At 48.2% G+C, this 22,798-nt stretch overlaps 1 protein-coding gene across 3 annotated transcripts in view; it reads right to left on the reverse strand.

Moving 5' to 3' along the window:
* Positions 1-22,798, reverse strand: part of BTBD11 (BTB domain containing 11) — a 310,110-nt gene that overhangs the window by 63,394 nt on the left and 223,918 nt on the right. For all 3 annotated transcript variants that reach the window (XM_038550769.1, XM_038550770.1, XM_038550771.1), the window contains exon 4: positions 14,207-14,359. In XM_038550769.1, the coding sequence (XP_038406697.1) occupies positions 14,207-14,359 (153 nt within the window). The remainder of the gene's footprint in view (positions 1-14,206; positions 14,360-22,798) is intronic.

Genomic DNA, 22,798 nt, shown 5'->3' on the forward strand with positions numbered 1-22,798 from the left:
AGCGAAGTGTGAAAGCAGCCACAGACTATAATAAGCAGATGGGTGTGGCTGTTAGTCCAGGCAATTTCATTCATAAAAATAGGAGGCACACAGCTCCCGTTTGCCAACTCTTGCTGTACAGTAAAATATTTAAATAGGATAACCTTCTCTTTGGGACTTACAAGAAACCCAGGATGTTCAAAACACCAAGAAAGTTTTTTTTAATACCTATTCGATTTTATTTAGGCCAGTATTCCCCAAATTTGCTGAACCACTTGACACCTAAAAATAAAATAAGGCGGGCAGCCCCAGTGATGCAGCGGTTTAGCACTGCCTGCGGCCTGGGGCGTGATCCTGGAGACGTGAGATCGAGTCCCACGTCAGGCTCCCTGCATGGAGCCCGCTTCTTCCTCTGCCTGTGTCTCTGCCTCTCTCTGTGTCTCTGTGAATAAATAAATTAAATCTTTTTAAAAAATAAGGCTTATTAATATGCCAGAACTGGCCTTCTTTTTATTTTATTTTTTCAGAATTGGCCTTCTAAATATGCTGTTGCAAACCCTGGCTAAGGAACTTTTATGGTTAACAAATTAATTTAGGCACTCATAAATAAAAAGTAACACAATGTCCACCTATATGCTTACCACCCAACCTTGTGGAAAAAATAAGCATTATAAGTACAAAGAAAGCACTGTAAGTACTACACACCCGTCCTGATTCCATTGTCTCGCCCACCTTCCTGAGATTGTTTTCTCTCTTCAATTTGACATTTATCATCCTTAGGAATGCTTCGTATATTTTACTACTTTTACTGAATTTCTGATAATATACAGACTGTTTTGCATATTGGTAAACTTTATGTAAAATGTCAGCACACTACACAAAATCCTGCCTTGCTCTGCCTTTTTTAAAATTTATTTATTATTATTTTTTTTACACAATATTATGTTTCTGGGATTTGGCAATGTAATAACATGTAGATCTGGTTCATTTACTTTCCTTGCCACTTGGCATTCCATTGAATGAATATTTATTCATTCCTTTTCTTGTAGACAGTTTGTTTCTTTTCCTTCTTCTTTATTTTGATATTATAAACACAAAATGAACATCTTTGTATATGCCTCCTCATTTCCATATGGAGGAGTTTCTCTAGGGTATAGACCTAAGACCAGGATTATGTGCTTTCAAGTTTACTTGAAAGTGGATTCAGAGTGCCCGCCAGTGGTATAAGGGAGGTCTCACTCTTCTACATCTTTGCTCAAATCTGGTATCATCACACTGTAACGTTTTGGCTGATCCGATGCATATGAAAGGCATACCTGGGTGTGGTTTTGAAATGCGTTTCAGGATTACTAGTGAGGTCATTTTTATATACATCTCAGCCATTTGGTAGAATATTTCCACATTAAGTCTTCATGAGGATCTTTGGCCTGGTCCACGCTGACTCTGTCAGTTTGGCACAAGAGGCTGCCATGCACCCAAATTTCTAAGAGGAACTAAAGCTGAAGGCTGAGCCTTTTAAGATGAATCTGTGGGCCTTGTTCAAAGTTATAGTCACATGTCCCGATGTTGATTTTTGATTGGAGTGACCCCTTTGACAGAGAGAACTGGGGTTTGGAGTCAGACAGGCGTGGTTCAAATCCAAGATGGGACATATTCTGCATGTGATGGTGGCAGGTTTCCTAACCTCCTGAAGCCCCAGTATTCTCAGGGGTGCCAAGGAAATAAAGCCCTCTCTTCCAGCTGAATGAAGCAGAGCATGAAAAGCACCCAGGACAGTGTCTGGCCCAGACAGGTTCTTGATTGTTGGTTCCTTCTGCCATCTGCTAATACAGGAGCAGGCATGAGCTGAAGCTCCACTTGTTTCTTCCCATTTTTTGTATGACTCAGTTTCCCCCACAGGTAAAAGTGTCATTCCCATTTGCACTTTTATTTTTAAAAGATTTTATTTATTTATTCATGAGAGACACATAGAGAGAGGCAGAGACACAGGCAGAGGGAGAAGCAGGCTCCCTGCAGGGAGCCCCATGCGGGACTCAATCCCAGGACCCGGGATGATGACCTGAGCCAAAGGCAGACACTCAACCACTGAGCCACCCAGGCACCTCCCATTTGCGCATCTAATGGCAGGCCACAAGATGGAATAATCTTCAGGGTAGAAAGGCCTTTGGAGACATCAGCTCTTGTGGTTCTTAACGTTTCATAGAGCAATTTAATGAACTGATGTAAGGGAAGTTCATTCTGGAAAAACAGCACACACACGGGATGTTGTGAAGACGACAAATATGCTGAAGGATGGAACTCTCTCCTTCACTGTTACCCGAAGCGCCTGTGTTATCCTGGCTTTGTACTAAGTACTCTGTACTCAGTACATACCTTTGTAATAAGTACTGATTGCTTGACTAATCCCTAAGGGAAGATACTGTTCCTATGTAAATAATATTTTAAATGAGAGTTCAAGAGATTTGCTGGCAGTTAAGTAAAGAAGCACCCTGGGCAGAAATTTAACAGACCCAAGAGGATGCCAGAAAAAAAAAAGTCCGTTCCCTGGAAGCCAAATCCCATATGGTAAACTACATACCCTCAAACTGCCAGCTTGGATCGGAAGCTCCGATTTGGAAGTGAGCCTCAAATGCCATTTAAGTTGTAGTTTTCTGTGTTGCTGTGAGCATCAAATGTGTTTCTGTTTTGCTTTTAACACTTTGAAAGCTTGGAACAAATTCCAAGTGTTGGCAAACCGTCTGGTGCCTGCAATATGGTCTGTGCCCAGGCCGGGCTGTGGAAAGCCCTGACGCAGAGGGTACTGTGATCCTCATGGCCACGCCTGGGGGCTTCCTGCCATCTGCACCTTCTGTGCTGGCTGCTGCCTGCGGTCCTGGTCCCCCTTCCCACCTGGGTTCCCTCTTCTCTGACCCAGGGCCTCTCTCCCTTTGTGTCATGGTGACTCCTCTTGTTAGGCCCTTCCCTGGGTCACTCTCACCCACAACTGTGACATCAGTGGCCATCCATTTGCCAGTGTCTCCCCCAAAGACCTCTAGGTAGGCCCCAGAATTCAGCTGTATCTGATTTCTGCCCCAGCTCTAACATGATAAGTAAGCCAGCTGTCTAAGAGTAAATCAATGCTGCATGACCCTTTCTTCTGGAATATTCTATGCCCCAACCTCTTCCCTAACTTCTACTCACCTGGGGCAAGGCTCTGCCAATCAGGAGCTCTATGTGCCTTTGTCTGCACTCATCCTCCTTTCCTTCTTCTACCTCTTCCCACCAGTGACCCCACTCAAGGTGGCAAATGCAACTGGTGATGGGTGCTCAATTGCTTTGAAGAGGTGCGGTACTCCAGTCAATTTTGACCTTCAAAATCTCCTGCTTGTTCCTGGGGTGGGAAGAGGGGCCGCTCTGGCTAGTTGGTCAGATTGATTCTCTTCTTGCATCCTGGGGTGCAGCCTCAGCAGTAGTGAGAAGAGGGTGGAGAGGTGCCCGGCCTCAGTCTGGGCTACAAGCCATACCTCGGTGGTATACCAGCACCTCATCAAGATACTTCTTTCCTCTCTCTCTCAGAGGAAGTTGAGGCTATCATTTTTGGCAACAAGGAGGAGCAGACCTTCTTGGTCCAGAGTGGCGGAATAAGGATAATCACTAATATTTAATGTGCATTTACTATGACAGAAGTGTACTACATGGTTTATATGCCACATGGTGCTAATAAGTATATATTATTTTATTTGATCCTTCCCACAACTTTATGAGGTGGGCATATCATTGCTCCCATTTTGCAGATTCAGAAATTGAGTCAAAGAGAGGCGAGCAACTTGCCTAAGGTCACATAGAGAGTAAGTGGTCAAGCCAGGACTGGAACTCAGGTAGTCAGGCTGCAAAGCCTACACTCCTAACCCCTGTGGTTTGCTTCCTCTCTATTAGAGGAGTACCTGACTCCCTGGCAAGCTTGCTCTGGTGGAAAAGCCCTACATGGACTCGCCCGTTTCTGTGGACAACCAGCTGGAATGGCAACTTGCCTTTGGCATTTTCAAAACTGAATCTGTTATTACTTATCTTGTCCTTGCCCTGTGTTTGTCAAAAGCATCCCCACCTACACACTCTACCGAGGCAGAAACCCCAAAGTGACTTTTTAATGTAAAAATTTGGTGAAGGGAATAGGTACCACTTACTACAAAATCCAACAGTGAAGTGAGTTTCCCTCCCATCTCTGTCCCCAAGGTGATGGGTTGAATTAATCCAGGTGATGGGTTGAATTAATCCAATATGACTGGTGTCTAAGAGGATGAAAATTTGGATGGAGACACAGAGGGAAGAAGGCCATGTGAAGAGGAGGCAGGGATTGGGGTCATGCAGCCAAGGAATAGCTGGGGCTTCTAGAAGCTGGAAGAGGCGAGGAAGGATCCTTCCCCAGAGGATCTGGAAGGAGCACGGATCCATCGGCACCTTGATTTTGGACTTCTAGCCTCCAGAACTGTAGGACCATACATGTCTCATTTTTAAAATTTTATTTATTTATCTTACAGAGAGAGAATGAGCAAGGAGAGCTGTAGAGGGAGAGGGAACCTGATGAGGGGCTTGAGCCCAGGACCCAGGATCACGACCTGAGCTGAAGGCAGACACTTAATTGACTGAGTCCCCAGGCGGGCCTGCCTGATGTTTTAAGCCATCTTGTCCACAGTACTTCACTACAGCAGCCCCAGGAAACCCACGCACCCAGGCTGCCAACCCCTTCCTCGGGTACCGATCCCACCCTGGGTAGTAGTGGTTGCACAGCTACCCTTCCAGAGACAGCTGAACACGGATAGCAAACACACATGCATTTGTCACACAAAGGCGACACCTTACATGCTATTCTGTGTGGTCTTTTGCGTTTGGTAATAATAAGCCATGGCCATTCAAAAACATTGTGGTAGGGTACAAATAGTACAGATTCACCATTTGAAGCATTTTAAAATTTGCAGTTCCATGGCATTGAGTACATCACATCCGCCTATTGTGCCATCATCACCATCACTCATCTTGGGAGCTTTTTACATCTTCCCAAACTGGAACTCTGTCCCCAGGAAACATGAACACCCCACTCCCCTCACCTCTCCACCCGGCTGCTTCCAGGGCCACGCCTAACGTCCCTCGCTCCCTCACCCCCAAACAGGTCACCAAGTCTTGCCCCTTCCATCTGCCCCGTGTCTCCCCGCACCCATCCTGCTGCCAGCTGCTCTCATCTAAGTTCTTGAAACAGCTTCTGGAAATCTGCCCCAGCCCCTGGCCACCTTGGCCGGTTATCCATACAGCCACCAAGCCCCTCTTTCTAAAATACAAATCTGGGGGCACCTGAGGGGCTCAGCTGGTTAGGCATCTGACTCCTGATTTCAGTTCAGGCCATGATCTCAGGGTCCTGAGATTAGAGCCCCACGTCGGGCTCTGGCCTCAGCGTGGAGTTGACCTCAAGACTCTCTCTCTCTCTCCCTCTGCACCTCCCTTCCCTGCTTGTTCTCTCTCCTCTCTAAAATAAATCTTAAAAAAAAATGAAATACAAATCTGATGTTGTCTCCCTGCTTAAAAGTCTGTGATGGTTGCACCTCCTGCATACATCGTCAGAATTCTTTGGCACAGCCTGAGGGACCCCACGCATGGAGCTCAGCCCTGTGCCCTGGGCTGTATCCCCACCCGGTCCGGGGCCTAACCCATAGGAGGTGCTCAGAACCCTGGAGCTCCAGTGGTCTGAAGGCTTTACGTTTCCTCCGACACATGCTCCCAACTTGAGGCACGTGTGGTTCCCTCTGTGTGGACTCCCCTCCCTTCCTCTCCTCCTTCTCCTGCCCTACCTGCTCAGTCGGTTCCTTCTTCAGCATTCACATCAAAGGATACCTCCTGCGTTTCTAGCTCTCCTGAAGTAGGTCTCTACTGCTCTCTATTAGAATAGTTACCCCATTTTTCTGTAATTACTTGGAGACCTCTTTGTCCTGCCCCCCCCAACCCCCAGATGGGGGACACACCTGGTATGCCAGCCACACAGCAGGTGCCGGGTACAACCCCGCTGAGTGCAGGACTGCCCTGCTAGCTCAGCTCCTGGACCAGGCTTCGTGGCCTGTCCCTGACATTGTTAGAGAGGACAGCTGAGCCCCAAAGTGACTCTCCTGGGATCAGGGAAGGCTGGTTTTCTGTCTTCCAGGAGGCGTTAATGCTCTAACATCAGTGTGGGGGTGGCAGTGGCTTCCCCGGGTTACCAGGGGGCCTGCAGCATGGATTTCATGTCCACTGGAGGCAAGGAAGGGGCTGGCATTCCATGGCTGCACTTTCAGGCCAGCCCCATCGGAGAGGCCATGGGGAGCTGCAGGAATTTTCTGGAGCCAGGCAAGGACAAGGGCACTCCAAGGAAGAAGAGACGGTGGGTCCTGATTCTGAGAGTCTGGTGAGAGCTGTCCGGGGCCCACAGAGCCATGCCGGGGCCTAGGTCCTCTGCTTCCACAGGTGACCTTCCAAGAGAGAGAACGGGGAGCCCCCAGGTCTGGATCCACGGGTCCATGTACAAGTGACCCAGGGAAATGGCTGGTGTGGACGTGGCTCCAGATCCTTATCCCCTTCCTTCCAGTGTCTCCCGCCCATGATACTAAGTATACCTTTAAGGCAGAAGCATCACACTGTTTTTCCTCTTTGGAGGCCAAGGTTCTCTCTGGACACCGACTGTCTGTCCCTCCCTCCTCAGTTCCTATCTACCCCACACCGGTCGGCTTTCTCTGTCCCACTCAGACTCTGTGACATCATCTTGCTCATCTGTTACTATGGTTTATTGTCTGCATCTCCCCAGTGGTACCTAAATGCTGGTACCTAAATTTCTGTCTCTTCTGAGCCCAGAACAAGGCCCGGCTCCAAGCAGAGGGGGAAGACAATGGAGAGCATCTCTTCTGACACCAAGGGCCAGAATTCCTCCACCTAGCCGATTCTCTTCTAGAAGGGCCCAGATGCTGGGGGGAACACAGGCCAACAAGCTCCAGCAGCACTAGGTCTGTCTCCTAGGTGACTTGGTGACCACCAGATGTGGTGGCCCTGGCGTGGTATCCCCATGTCCCCCACAGGGCCTGGCAGACCATCAGCATCCTATACATGTTTGCTAAACAAACCCAAACTTCCAGCTGTCATTATAGGGCGGGGTGGGGGGTGCCAAAATCTTAGGACAGGTACTGTTGAGGTGCAACCTTCACCTTAGAACCCACTTTGACCCAAACTGGACAAATGACAAAGCCTGCTAACCTCAAAAGGTGTCCAGGAGACCTGGAAAGGGGATCAAACAGTGTGCAATTCTTTAAATTTATCCTTGACTCCCATCTGGGGTTCCCCACCCCTGGAAGCAGTCATCATCCCCATCTTTACAGGGAATGAATCTCAACCCATGAGATGGGTGAAGTGACTTGTCCAAGGTCACCTGTTATAAAGCAGCAGACCCAGATGAGATCATTGAGAGTGGTGTTTGGCACTTAGTAGATGCTCAATAAACACATAATGACCCTGGTATCCCTTCCTGACACCCTTTGTGTCATACTACTCCCAAACTTATCCATTCCAGAACAGCTCAAAATCTGGTTTGAATTTAAGAAACACACTTTGCAAAAAGAGTAACCATCTCCTGGAGTGAGCTCACGGTTCTAACAACCCCCAAATCCTGTTGGTAGGTGCCATTTATCAGTTAAGTTAGGATTTGAGAACATGCCTTATTGCTATTATTTTAATACAGCCCCCCTCAGGAGCAGAAAAATTGTCTCTTACAAATAAATACAGGGAAATAAACCGTATTTATCCTTTGTATTTCTAAAATGTTTTGAGACCAATTATTAATAAGAAAATGTGCAAACCCTACCCAGATGTATCATTTGCTCTTTATTTCCTTCTACTGCCCTCCTCCTCCTTCACCTCCCAAAGGAGAGGAAAAAGAAAAGAAAGAAAAGGCTGAATGTCCCAGGTTTAGATGAGCTGATACTTTAATTAAGGAAAAATATACGGGTCACCCCTGTCAGCTTACAAGCTGCAGCCGCATCAAATGGTGTTCCTTTTGAATAAACCTGATCACCATGGTGAGGCTTTACTGTAGCTGAATAAAGACAAAAGAAGTGCTCTGGCTGCATTTGGCCAAGGTCATTGTGAAGATAAATCAATGGCTGCACTAGCGTCAGACCTGAGAATCCTTGACTCGGTTGCTCTGTCCCAGCTGGTATCCAGGCTGCCTCCCACCAGGACACCTCGGCCAGCTGGTAGGTAATTATGTGTGCTAATAGTCACGGGCACCCTAGCTGCCAACACCAAGATCCCACGTTCCTGCGTTTGTTAGAACATCCAAGGACCTGCACCGTTCCGGGCTGTTTCTTGAGAGATGTGAGCTCAGATTTGCTCAGATTGAGGAGCCTACCTGGCCACTGGGAAGATCACTGTCTGGGAGGTGGGAGGGGAGAGGGACAAGGAGACTGTTGTTACCTCCATTCGCTTAGTCCTCCATTCTAGAACTCACCTGCCTCACAGTAGCTGTGTGACCTCAGACAAGTTCCACAGCCTCAACCTGGGAGCCTCAGCCTTCCTATCTGTAAAATGGAATAATAAAGCCTGCCTTGCACAATTGTTGGGGACGGCACTCTATGAAGACTGCGAGTGCCGGGCATGGGGTAGGTGTCCAATACCTATTTGTTGGATATCTGAATGGACAAAACCTTCCAGCAAATTGACGACAGCAATACCTGCTTCACATTACATGCAATGAGGTTGGAAAATACGTGTAGGGATGTGTCTGTATGTTGCCTAGACTGAAAGATATTCTTTTATTGGGGTAAAAATTGGTGCATCCTTCATGTACTGAATTTAGCCTAGTTAATGGAATTTCTGAGTCTTACACTTACTATTTAGGAAAGCTAATGAAATACTGTATTTTATTTTTCTCTTTGAAAATGATTTCCAAACTTGATCAAAATTTAGCTTAGGACAATCAATGGGTCTATCTTCTACACACAAATCATCATTCTGGAGACAAATGAGTCACGAATTGAGAGATAAAGGGCAAAAAACAGCGTGGAGAATGAATGGAGCTGATTTCCTTTGTCTCTGCTCTTGACGTGTGGTTCTGGCCTGCCAGGGCATCAGGCTCATGTTCTGGATGCCAGTGTGAGCTACATGCTGGATGAGGGGTACAGAGATGGACAGTGAGCCCTGGAAGCTCATGGCCAGTCTCCAGAATTGTGATAAGGAAAAGAAGCATTTAGAAGAGGGTCGTTAGCATCCTCGAAGAGGGCTGAGTCTAGGTCTAGGGCTGGAGACCAGAAAAATTGGTTGTATCCCAGAAAAATTGGTTGTATTGGTTGTGTCTAGGTTTGATATCTGGCTCCTCACCCTGTCTCTTAGTATCTGTGTGATGCTGGAAAAGTTACCTAATCTTGCTGAGCCTGGATTTCTTCCTCTATAAAATGGGACAGCACTTCTTCCTGGATAACAACAGTGTCTGTTTTGAGGTTCACATGAGAAAATGTTAAAAAGCCTTTAAGAATTATAAAGCAATACATAGGTGTGAGTCTCCATTGTTATTTCAGGGATACTAGAGGTGTGGGGCAATGCTAGCGAATAACAACCATGTCATGAGTACTTTCTTCCCTTCAGGCACTGACTGTACAGGAGTCTCATGTTCTTGGCTCCACTCTGTGCCTGCACCAAATTCTAAGGGGGGCTGCTTTTATTATGTCCATGTGACAGGCCAGGAAGTCAAGGTCCAGAGAGCTTAACTAGCTTGCTCAGAGCTAATTAACTGTGGTGGTGGGATTTGATCTAGGTAATGGGACTCTGGAGCCCAATCTCTTAACATTTAAGCTATGGAGTCTCCTGAGAACATGACAAACAAGGAATATTTGGGCAGCCACAATTGAGGAAACATCTTCCTTTCCCTGCCACCCAGGAGACTTGGGACAATGAGCGAGGTGGTGGGAGAAAGCCTACAGGAGGTACCACTTGCAGGTAACGGGACAGGGGAGTCTTATGGGCAGAGGCTGGGCCTCAGGGTATGAGCCCTGAGGACCTCATCCCCAGTACTTCCATCTGTAAACCATCCCAACAACAGCTTTCTAATCTGTAAAGTGTGGAGATGATACTCCCCTCAGGAGGCTGCTTCAGGGATTAAAGGAGACATGTAATGAATGTGAATCTCCTGTTGGAATTGATAACTAGCACACAGTAGGTGCTCAATAAATGGCTGCTCCTTCGCCTCTCCCCAAGACCTGCTGTTATTCCAGGTGACAAGGTCCGAGGGATGGCAGGGCAGGTAGAAACTGCCTAGACAGAAACCCGAGGATAGTACAATTCAGTGGTCAGAACCCTTGGGCCTGGGGGTCTGGGTCACCTGAATCCATATCCTGGCTTCACCACGCACTAGTCCTATGACCGAGGGCATGTTACTTAACCTATCTGTGCCTCAGTTTCCTTATCTACAAAGTGGGCATAATTACGGTACCCACTTTGTAAGGTTTGGGAAATATTAGAGATTAATCAATCTGCGTAAAGCACGCCCAGCATATGGTAAGCATTCAGTAAATGCCAGCAATGATGACTTAGATCAGCCCTCTGTGTGTTGCTGGGCTGCGGGGCACCTCTGGGTGTTCAGGGGGGCTCTGTCGTATGCTATAAGCCCTCCATTTCCTTGTAGACCCCATAAGATCCTGGAAGAGTGGAAATCTCTGCAGCCTGGCCACATGATTGGGCTAGATGAATTTCAGGGGAAGGGCAGTTTCTCATCAGGCGTGCAGTGGGGATTTGAAGATGGTGACTCTACGTGTTTCTACTCTACTGTGTTCAGTGTGGGAAGTCTCTAAATTCTTTGAGGGTCTGTGTTTGAAGTTTGAATCTACAGCATGTGGGGTTCTGTATTCAAGGTGTGAGGTCTCTGAACGTATTAAGTGTGTGGGTTTTAAGGTCTGAGTCTGAAGTAACTCAAGTATGTCTAGCGTGTGAGGCCTCCACTTGTACACATTGTGAATTGGTCGCCACCATAAGTCTAGTTGCCATCTGTCACCTTACAAGTTAATAAGTATTATTGAATATAGTCCCCATCCTCATGACTTATTTATTTTATAACTAGCAGTCTGTACTTCTTAATCCCCTTCACTCATTTTGCCCCCCTGCCCCATTCCTCTGTCCTCTGGCCACCACCAATCTGCTCTTTGTATCTATGAGTCTGAGGGGATTTTTGTTGTTGTTGTTTTGGTTTTCTTAGATTCCACATATAAATGAAGTCATGTGGTATTTGTCTTTGTCTGACTTATTTCACTAACCCTCAAGGTCCATCCATGTTGTTGTAAATGGCAAGATTTCATTGTTTTTTATGGCTAAGTAGTATTCTATTGTGTATACAATATTATATATATAATCTTTATTTATTTATTCATCAATAGACATAGGGTATTTCCACATCTTAGTTATTGTAAACAATGTGCACTAAACATAGGGGTACTTGTATCTTTTTCAACTAGTGTTTTTGTTTTCTTTAGATGGAATTTCTGGATTCTATGGTAACTTTATTTTTAATTTTTTGAGGAACCTCCATACTGTTTTCCATAGTGGCTGAACCAGTTTGCATTCCCATCAACAGTACATGAGCATTCTTTCTCCACATCCTTGCCAACACTTGTTGTTTCTTGTCTTTGTGGTAACAGTCATTCTGACAGGTGTGAGGTGATACACATTGTGGTTCTGACTCACATTTTCTTGATGATGGGTAATGTTGAGCATCTCTTCATGTGCTTGTTGGCCATCCGCATGTTTTCTCTGGGGAAATGTCTATTCAGATCCTCTGCCTATTTTATAATCAGATTGTTTTTTGTTTTGTTTTGTTTTGTTTTTGAGTTGTAGGAGTTCTTTATGTATTTTAGACTCATACCTTAAAACACAGGTCACCAAAAAGTTTGGAAACCCCACTTGTCAGCGCAAATCCCCAACAGCAGATGGACATTAAACACTTAACAAACAACTTGGAGACCTCAAACTGCGATGAGGACCCTCCAACTGCTCAGACAATTCATGCCTTGGACACAGACATCAAACTTCTCAGAGCTCTCATTAGACAGAGATGCCCACACAGCTTGTAAATGGAGATCTACGAATGGCTCAAGGGATTCACTCCACTGAACACAGATACCCAAGTGTTCAGAATGTGATACTCTGGATACAGACTACACAAATACTTCCAGAACCTCACAATCTGAAGATAGATACAGAAACGGCACAGAGATCTGTGAATAGATGTATTTTGGACACAAACCCAAAACTATCTTGCACACCATATACCAAGAATACAAACTCCCAAACAGCCAGAGACCTCACACCCTAGGAAAAAACCTGCCAGCTCAGGGCCCTCAGGAACGAAGGCTCCAATCAGCCAATGGGACTCACACATTGATACCCTTTAAACAGCGCTCAGGGAACCTGTACTCTGAGTTCTGAGACCACGAATCTAGCATGAAGAACCCACGAAGAACCTAGGGACTTCCAATCCTGCACAGACCACATCAAAATATCTGGGAGATTCAAACCTGGAATACAGACCCTCAAGTAGCCAGACAGCTCAAAATGTGAACACAAACCTGCCAAGAGCCCAGAGACACTGTGACACTGACTTCTCAGCAATTCGAAGATCGCACACCCAGGGATACAGACACCCAAACAGCTCAGAAACATTACATCCAGGGACACGGACACTGGAGGAACTCAGAGCACACTAAGCGAAAGAAAAATCCCCCAAACTTAGAAACTCCACATGCTGAGAAATGCAAATCAAAACCATAGTGAGCTATCACCTCATGTCTGTTAGAATGGTTCTCCTCAAAAAGCTAAGAAATAATAAGCGTTGGCAAGGACGTGGAGAAAAGGGAACACTCGTGCATTGACAGTGGAGAAAAGTATATTGGTACAGCCACCATTCCACCAGTATGAACGTTCCTCAAAAAATTAAAAATAGACCTGCCCTATGATCCGGGAACCCCACTTCTGGTTTATATCCCAAGGAAATGAAAACAGGATTTCAAAGACACATTTCACACCCACATTCAACTGCAGCCTTTGTCACAATAGCCAAGAGCCGGAAACAACCTGAGTGTCTGTCAACGGATGAATAGATAAAGAAGATGTGAAAAAATATATCCATACATAATGGAATATTATTCAGCCCCAAGAAAGGAGGAAACCCTACCATTTGCAACAGCTTGGATGGACCGCGAGGGCATTATGCTAAGTGAAATAAATCAGACACAGAGCTAAATACTGTGTGCTCTCACTTACACGTGGAATCTAAACGGAGCTCAGAGAAAAGGGGAGTAGAATGGTGGTTGCCAGGGGCGGGGCGGTGGGGGAAAAGGGGAGACATTGGTCACAGGATACAAGCTTCCCCTAATAATGTGAATAAGGTCTGGGGATCTCATGTACAGCATGGTGATTATAGCTACTAATACTGTATCCCATACACTTGAAAGTTCCTAAGAGCGTGAGCAGGTCTTAAATGTTCTCCCTGCAAAAAAGAAACAGTCGCCGCGTGGTAGGACAGAGGTGTTAGCCAACGCTGTGGTGGCCGTCAGTTTGCAATATATACGTGTATCAAATCAACACCCGGTACACCCAAAATGTCCACAATGCTATATGTCAATTGCATCTCAACAAAGCTGGGAAAAAAAAAAGGAAAATGGTGACCAGGAGCAGCTGGACGCCAGCAGGAGCCTGGAAAGCGCACACGGGCACCCACAGCCCCTGCTTCCCGCCTCTGCATTTAGACCCAGGTTTGGATTCAGCCAAGGGAGTGATGGCACTTTTTTGGCTTTGGGTAAAAATGAGCTCCTCGGGGTGCATGGGGCCCCAGAGTGGCCCAAGGGTAATTCCCGGCCCCAAGGAAGGGAGACGGGGTTACAGACCTAGGAAAGAGGGAGCCACGCCATCCGCACGTATGTGGGAGAGCAGAGATGTGCTCTGACCCAGCCTGCAAGTGAACCCTGCACGGCGGCCCTGGAAGCTACGGGAAGACCGAGACCGAGACCGTCCTTTCTCTCTCGGGAGAGGGAAGGAGGAGGGAGGAGGGAGGGAGGGGACGCGAACGCGAACCAAAGGAGCCGCCGCTCTCGGTAACCGCAGAACCCGAGCACGGGTTCCCTGCACCCCGCCGCCCGCCGCCCCGCCGCCCTGCCGCGGGGGGGGGGGGGGCGCCCCTCGCCGGCCGGCCCGGCCCTACCTGAGCTGGCGCGGCTCGCAGTCCACGCCGGGCAGCAGCAGCCGGGCCGCCTGGCGGACGTCGTCGCTGTCCATGGAGAAGCTGCGGCGGTGGCCGGCGTGCGCCACGGCCACCCGGATCCACTCCATCAGCGGCGGCAGCACGAGGAAGGGCCTGCGCGGGGACGAGAGCGTTAGGGCGGGTGGGGGGGGGGTGGCCCAGCCCCACCCCCTCCTCGCAGGTCCCCCGCCCCAGCCCGGCGCCCCCACCCCCGCTTTTCCCGGGGGACCCTGCCTCTGAGCGCCCGAGGGGTGGGAGAGCCGCTGGAGGCATCCTGATCGCACTGGTGACCCCACCGGCGACCCCACCGGTGACCCCGGGGCGGGCTCTCCAGAGTCTTTGGGCCTCAGTTTCCTCATCTGCAAAGCAGGGATGCCATGTGACTCTCCTGCGAGTGTTATCTCCCTCAGAGATCATGTGAGCACACAGGAGATGGCTCACTTAAAGCACCAAGCACAGGGGCTGGCCTTAGTAGAAAACCCCCAAAATGCCTGGGGTTAGAAGTCCTTGGGGCTCCGATTCTGGGCCCAACCCTAAGGAGTCCCCCGACTCTCCCTTCCTGTCTTCCCACCTCCCTCTGCAGAGCAATGCCAGCCCCAGCTCTGCCTGAACACTGCTGCCAACGGGCTTTTTAGCACCTGGGACAGGTGCAAAGAGCCAAGTGGACAGGCTGTCTTCCCACGAGCCAGGCCAGGCAGCTGCCCGGTCACAGCCAGCAAACCTGCCTTTGTGGGGGAGACAGGGGACATGCCACACCCCTGAAACTCTGGGAGCCTCAGGTTCCTCCTGCGCTGAGACCCCAGCAGGGGACAGACAGCTTGTTGCAAGAATTGAGATGATGCCCATGGCTGAACTATATACTTTGTAATGTAATGCATTTGTGCCAATTTCCTGTTTCTTTGGGTGATAATTATAAACTCTGTCCTCCCATTAGGATTACTGAGTTGGTGGGGGAGCCTTTGAAGGGATTCTGATTTAATTCATCTAGGATGGGGCTGTTTACTGGTAGTTTTTAAAACCTCCCCCATGTGAATTTCACGTGAATCAGAATTATCTGGAGGGCTTGTTAAATGCAGATTCCTGGGCCCCATCCCCAGTGTGTCTTGATTCAGTAGATTGGGGCTGGTAGACAAGAATCTATGGGTAGAGGGCCTGGGAATTGTGTGTGTGTGTGTGTGTGTGTGTGTGTGTGTGTGTGTGTTAAAATGCAAATCCCCTGACCTTATCTCCAGAGATGCTCATTGTGTCAGGTCCATGAATATAATTTTAAGAAGCGGCTCTTATGATACTGATCTAAGTAGACCAAGGAACTCACTTTGAGAAATGCAATGTGTAGACCAAAATGATTTCCTATATTCAGCAGTTCCCCAGCTCGGGTGAGGCAAGCAGGGTGCTCAGAGTCCCAAACTGAAGGAGGCCAGGCCATGCAAATGTGTGTCTCTCCTGCCTCACCTTGACCCTGGCTGCCATCTGCTCATGGACCTTTGATAGCATGCCATTTTCATTCCTGCGCTGAAAGGCCTCCAGCCCTTTAAAAATTCACACCCCACTTAACCTTCAAATCACAGTGCAAATCCTATCTTACCCTAACCCTTTCTCCTGATAATCCATCCTATATGGACCCCTCCTATGGGAGTCCCCAGCCCATTGGCCTTACCCACTGGCCTTGCCAGTGTCCCAGGAGAATGTAAACTCCATCGGGACAGGGCCCTGGGACTGCTAGGTTCACTGCCCCAGGACAGCCCCAGCAGGCTGGAAGCACTAAATAAATATTTGTTCACAAGACAGACTAAGGGATCCCTGGGTGGCGCAGCGGTTTGGCGCCTGCCTTTGGCCCAGGGCGCGATCCTGGAGACCCGGGATCAAATCCCACGTCGGGCTCCCGGTGCATGGAGCCTGCTTCTCCCTCTGCCTGTGTCTCTGCCTCTCTCTCTCTATCTGTGTGTGACTATCATAAATAAAAATTAAAAAAAAAAAAAAAAAAAAAACAAGACAGACTAAGATTTACCCATTTCCTGCAGGGTGAAATGGAATGCAATCGAATTTCTGGCCCTGTGGACCTGTGGGGCAGTCTCCCAGGGAATTTCTGCCCAAGTCAGCCTGCTGCTTAGGCTGTCGCCCTCATTCTCTCATTCTCTCCATCACCTAAACTGAATCAGGCACTCAATAAACACACATTGACTTGAAATTGAATTGGATTCTACTGTCTCAGGTGAGCAGGACTTATTTTTGTCACCATGTCTCCATCACCGTAGAAACCAGCCCCAAGCACTCAGAGAATTCTCCTCTGGGAGAACTCTCCTCCTCGGAGGCAGCACCCCCAACCTCGTCCTGCCTTCCCTTTGCTCAGTGCCCCCTGAAACACAGCCCACAACTCCCAGTCCCTGGGGGCGGGGGCTGTGTCTCTTCCGCACACTGCCCTTTGGCTGCTGCCTTTTTTTTTTTTTTTTTAAGATTTTATTTATTTAAGAGAGACACAGAGAGAGGCAGAGACATAGGAAGAGGGAGAAGCAGGCTCCCCATAGGGAGCCTGATGTGGGACTCGATCCCAGGACCTCAAGGATCACGACCTGAGCAGAAGGCAAATGCTCAACCACTGAGCCCCCCTAGGTGTCCCCAGCTGCTGCCTTTTCTGTGAGGGGCTGAGGCACAGGGCACACCGCCAGTTCCTGAGGAATGCTAAGGAGAGAACGAGGCTGTGCTGCCTTCAGAATAACACCTGTATCGAGACAGCTGGCGAGCACCAGAATAAGAAACCTTGAACCCCAGGATTCCAGCCTCCTCTGGAATTTTCTGTGTACCTGTTCTCCTTTCAACATCGCCTTCTCTTCGTCACCCTGACCTCAGTGGTTTATAAGCTCATGAATTCTTTGCCAGCAACTCATTTAAAAACCTTCTTATCTTGTCTACTCAGAGGGGGGGAGAAAGTGTTATTTGTGATGTTTCTTTTGGAGGCACTGGAGATGGGAAAGAATTCTAGGGCCTTGAATTAAGGATTGGGTAGAGAAAGCTGCAGGAGAAAGACTGCATTCTCCTTATGTATTTTTATTCTTTTAAATTTATTTTTATTTTTTAAAAAGATTTTATTTGAGAGAGAGGGTGAGAGAGTGTCAGCAAGCAGGGGTAGGGCAGAAGGAGAGGGAGAAGTGGACTCCCCACTGAGCAGGGAGCCAGATCCCAGGACCCTGAGATCATGACCTGAGCTGAAGGCAGACACTTAACTGATTGAGCCAAACAGGTGCCCCTCCTTATGGATTTTTAAAGAGAACAATGTTCTACTGGCTCTTGACTTTGTTCTGAAGCTGTCTACACTGACTAACACCTAGAGGATACTTGGAAAGCCCATGGCTTTGTAAAGTACCTCTCAGACCGTGCTCAACACCAGAACCACTGTGTGTGTGTGTGTGTGTGTATGTGTGTATGTGAATTCCCAAGGCTCCAAGTCAACCCCAGAGTTTGGATTCAACAAGTCTGGGGTGGGGCCTGGGCATGTGCATTCTAAACAAGCTCCTCTGGGAGTTTTGGAGCAACCTGGGTTTGACAACCCCAAATGGGTGGCCTGAGGTGAACAGAGCAGGGAACATGGTCCACTCAATCAGCACAGTGGCCGTCGAAATCTTTGCCTCGGTGCTTGAACAGAAGGTCTGTGGGGCTGGGACCAGAGATTCCAGAAGGGAAGGGCAAGCCTAAGTGGGCTTTTTGTAGAGTCAAGAGAACAAATCAGCTCAGGAAGGTGGCTGGGCCCAGATTCAAGTGGGAGAGGGAGAAGATATGTGGGCGGGGCCCTTCTGAATCGGTGGAGAGAAAGCTAGTGAGGGGGTGACCACCCAGAATTGGAAGGGAGTTTGGTTGGGGAGGGGCTGGGTGCTAAGGAAGATGGTACAGTCCGTGGGAGAAGCCTGGATTGTTTGGGATTCTGCAGAACTGGATTTCAGTCCTGAATCTGCCAAGTGCTCAAGTAGGCCTCTGGCTCTGGTCTGAAAATGTTTAGGCTCTCACTGTCTTCATCTGTAAAGTGGGTGGGCTTGGATCAGAGGTCTGTTTGGTTTGCAAGCCTCTTCTGTAAAGGGCTGGATAGTCAGTATGTCAGATTTTGCGGGCCGTACAGTCTCCGTCTCAACTACTCAACTCTGCATGATAGTGGGCAAGTCGCCCCAGACGACATGTAAATGAAAGAACCTTGCTGTGTTCCAAGAAGACTTTATTCACAAAATCAGATGGTGGATCATAGTTGGCTGACCCTGGTCTCTTGGGTTCCTTCCTCCTCTAAAGTTCTTTGAGTATATTGACATAGCCAGCTTCCTGGGGGCTTAGGAAGAAGCCCTGGGGACAGGAAGATGCACAGGAAGGTCCTAGTGTTGGGAACAGAAAGCTTTGGAGAGATTAGAAAACAAGACCCTCCCACAAAGAGGTCCTGATTGCATCTGAGGAATACCGAGTTACAGGCATACCCTGAGGTCGTACCTCGAGAAGAAAATGCAAATCTGGCCCTGGGTGTGATGAAATGTTATCTGTTAACATCACTCATTCATCCAACAGTCCTTTATGGAGCACCCATCTTGTAGGCACCCTTCTGGGAGCTGCAGACAGAGTAGAGAACAGGACTTGTCAGGTCCTTGTTCTCACAGAACTAACAATCTCACAGGGACACAGATAAGAAATACACAAGCCAACAAGTAATAAAGCAATTACAAACTGTGATCAGTTTCAGGGTGCTGGGATAGAGAAGAGACAGGGTTGAGGGAGAGTGGTGGGAAGGCCTCTCTGAGGAGGTAAGAAAATCACAAAAATGTGAAGGAATTGGCCATATGTGAATGTGGGTGTAGAGAGATGGATGTTCGAGGCAGCAGTGACAGACTGTGCAAAGGCCCTGAGGCAGAAAAAACCCCTTCACAGCTCACCAAGGCCTTTCCTGTGCATCATCTCCTACTTGGGCCCTCCGGGGCATATGGGGTGGCTAGGACATGAGTCCTGGTAGGCAGTGGATATGAGTCTGCTGTGGTAGGGCTCAATAGCATTGAGTCCTGTTCCCTGGAACCTGTCAATGTTGATGGCAAAAGAGACTCCGCTGATGTAATTCAGTTAAGATCTCGAGAAGGGAGGGTGACCCTGGATTATCCAGGTGGATAATCCTAAATGCAATCACAGGAGTCCTTATAAAAGGGAACCAGTGCAATGTGACACAGGTGGTCCTGAAGCAAGATGCTCTGTTGCTGACTCTGGAGCTAGAGGAAGGAAGCACGAGTCAAGGAGTGCAGCTCTAGAAGGTGGATGAGGCAAGGAAATGGATTCTTTTGTCAGAAGCCTCCAGAAACAAACAGCCCTGCTGACACCTTGATCTTGGCCAAGTGAAACTGATTAGGGACCACGGACCTCTGGAACTGTAGGCAAACAAATGTGTGTTGTTTTAACCCACCAGGTTTGTGGAAACTCACCACAGCAGCCCCCAGGAAACTGATAGGATCACAAAGCCAAGGGACTGGTAGGGTCACCGCAGGTTAGGACGGACATATGCTGAAGAGGGAAGAGCCAACATTTAAGCTGAGAATGAAGGCACTCACGGGCTCTGGGATCCCCCTCAGACACCTATCAACTGCCTCGTTCCTGAGGTCAGAGAACACCTCTTGATACAGCTAAACTGCACCCCCTCAAAATGCTTAGTTGAAGCCCTAATCCCCAGGACCTCAGCATGTAGCTATTAAAATGAGGCCATTAGGCTGGGCCCTAATTCAGAGTGACGGAGATCCTCCTAAGAAGAGGAGGTCATTCATACAGGGAATATAAAAAACAGTGAAAGGGATTAAAGGGGAAAGGAGAGAAAATGAGTGGGAAATATCAGAGAGGGAGACAGAACATGAGAGACTCCTAACTCTGGGAAACGAACAAGGGGAGGTGGGTGAGGGGAGGGGGTGACTGGTGACTGAGGGGGGCACTTGACAGGATGAGCACTGGGTGTTACACTATATGTTGGTAAATCGAACTCCAATAAAAAAATATACACCCCCCCCCAAAAAGGACACTGAGGGTGTGGGGCCGCTGTGGGAAAGGGGGTGGTAGCAAGAGGACAGCCATCTGCAAGCCAAAGAGGGATGCCGCAGAGAAAAACCCCTAGACCTGCTGACACCTTAATCTTGGACTTCCAGACTTCAGCGCCTCGAGAAAACACGTTTTTTTTTTTTTGTTTTTTTTTTTTTTTGTTCAAGGCACCTAGCCTGTGTTGGTTTGTTAGGAAAGCCCTGGCTGAGCGGTACACCTGTGGTGTAAGTCCTGCCTGGCCCTGGAGGCATTAGTCTGTGGTAGACCAGCTTCGGTTGGAAGCTCAAGCTTTTTAGAGAGCAGATGATCATCAGTTCATTTCCTACTAACAACAGTGTATGAGTTCAAAGCCATCCGGAGGCCGAGCACTGCAGAGGTCAGAATGAGGAACTCGGGCTTTGGAGAGAGGCTGACAAAGAGCTGGATTCCAGCTCCACTTTCTCACTATGTGACTGTGAACAAGGTATGTCCACTGCCATGCCTGAGGTTTCTCACCAAGAAAATGGGAATAATACCAGCACTTACTTAACAGGGCATGGTGGGCTGCATGATGGCCCCCAAAAGAGGTCTGCATCCTAATCCCCAGAACCTGTGAATGTTGCTTACCTGGCAAAATGGACTTTGCACATGTGGTTCTAAGTTACGGATTTTTTTAAAGATTTTATTTATTTATTCATGAGAGATGCAGAGAGAGATGCAGAGAGAGAGAGAGAGAGAGAGAGAGAGATACAGGCAGAGGAAGAAGCAGGCTTCCTGCAGGGAGCCCAATGTGGGACTTGATCCCAGGACCCTGGGATCATGCCCTGAGCCGAAGGCAGATCTGAGCCCCCCAGGTGTCCCCTAAGTTAAGGATTTTGAGAAGTAAGGACTAGCTGGAATTAGCCAGGTGCGTCCTAAATGTAATCATGGGGGTGCTCAGCAGAGGGAGGTGGGAAGGTCCAGGGAGAGGGTAGGAGATGTGAGGATAGAAGAAGTAGCTGGACAAATGGAAAGGGGCCATGAGCCAAGGAATGCAGGCACCTCCAGAAGCCACAAAAGATGAGGAGAGTCTCCCCTGGAGCCTCCAAAAGGAACCAGCCCTGCGGACACCTTCACTTCAGCCCAGTGAAACTGATTCTGTATTTCTGACCTCCTGAACTGTAAGATAATGAATTTGTATTGTAAGTTTTCACATCTGTGACAGTTTTTTTTTTCATAGAAGTCACAGGAAACCAATACAGAGGGTTATTTCCAGAACTGAATGGGATGGCATCTCTTCAAGAGGTGGTAGCTATGCTCATCGCATCACCGGCGTGGTTTTTAGCATCACTCAAGTGTTTCTCTGCTGGTGGAGGAAAAGCCTAGCTACACAGAACACTACTCCTGCCTTCTCTTTTTAAATCAAAGCAAACCTCTGCAGTTGCTCTGCCTCTCCTCTATAAATTGTGTGGCCTTGACTTGGCATCTTCGTTGTTTGTTAAGTCTTAGGCTGGAGAGGAATTCAGATGTTTCACTATGCTCTAGGAAGCTCATAATTCTAGAGATACAGGGAGTGAAGGAAAAGCAGCAAAATTGACAGCAGACAGTATCCAAGGCTGGTTTCCATAGCAATAGTCACTGTAATCTCACTGTGTTTGTGGGCACCAAAGCTAAGACAATGCAGAGGTCAGAGGTGGCTTGTGTACTCTAGCGACTGTGCAAGGTGCAGTCAGACTGCTGAGGGTGGTTCCTACAGAAGGATCTGGAGCCAAGGCGTGTGCTCCAGGTCAGTGCATCGCCAACGTTAACGTGCACGTGAATCACCTGGGATCTTGTTAAAATGTGGATTTGGGTTCAGTGGATCTGGGGTAGGGCCTGAGATGCTGCATTTGTAACCAGCTTCCAGGCAGTATATGGACCACATTTCTAGGAACCAGGCCCCGGGGCAGTATTATGACTCAAGCCAGAAACAAGAGAAGGTGAATGCTCTTATTATGTTTAAGGAGGAGAAAGTGAGTCCAGAAGTGAGACAGTTGCAAGAGGGCATAGAGGCCCAGGAGACAAGGGAGGGGAAGAAGGTCCAGAGCTCCCGAGGCTCTCATGGGCCTAGTTCTGAGCCCGCGCCAAGTTCCAGGGGAGGTGGGCCAGTAGGGGTCTGGTGATTTCAGCTTTCACCCTGGGAGGTGGGTTCTGCTTCCCACCAGGATCCTCCCAACAATCTTATGAAACCGAAGCTTTCCGTCTCGGGGAGGTGGTTCTGACCCCAGCACCCACTCCATTCATTGTCTAGTAAGTATTTGGTATTCGTGACGGTGTTTATCATCATCCCGGAATGTAAATACTTAAAAAACAACAACAAAAACCCTTTTGATGGTTGATTTTATGTATCAACTCAGCCAGGCCTGGTACCTGGATAGGTGGTCAAATGCTAGTCTGGACATTGCTGGGAAGGTATGTTTTAAGACAAGATTAACATTTAGATCAGCAGACTCTGAGTAAAGCAGATTATCTCCCAGAGGGTGGGTGGGCCTCATCCAATCAGCTGGAGGCCGCAGGAGA

This window comes from Canis lupus, chromosome 10, assembly GCF_011100685.1.
Source record: "Canis lupus familiaris isolate Mischka breed German Shepherd chromosome 10, alternate assembly UU_Cfam_GSD_1.0, whole genome shotgun sequence".
In the NCBI taxonomy this organism is placed as follows: domain Eukaryota; kingdom Metazoa; phylum Chordata; class Mammalia; order Carnivora; family Canidae; genus Canis; species Canis lupus.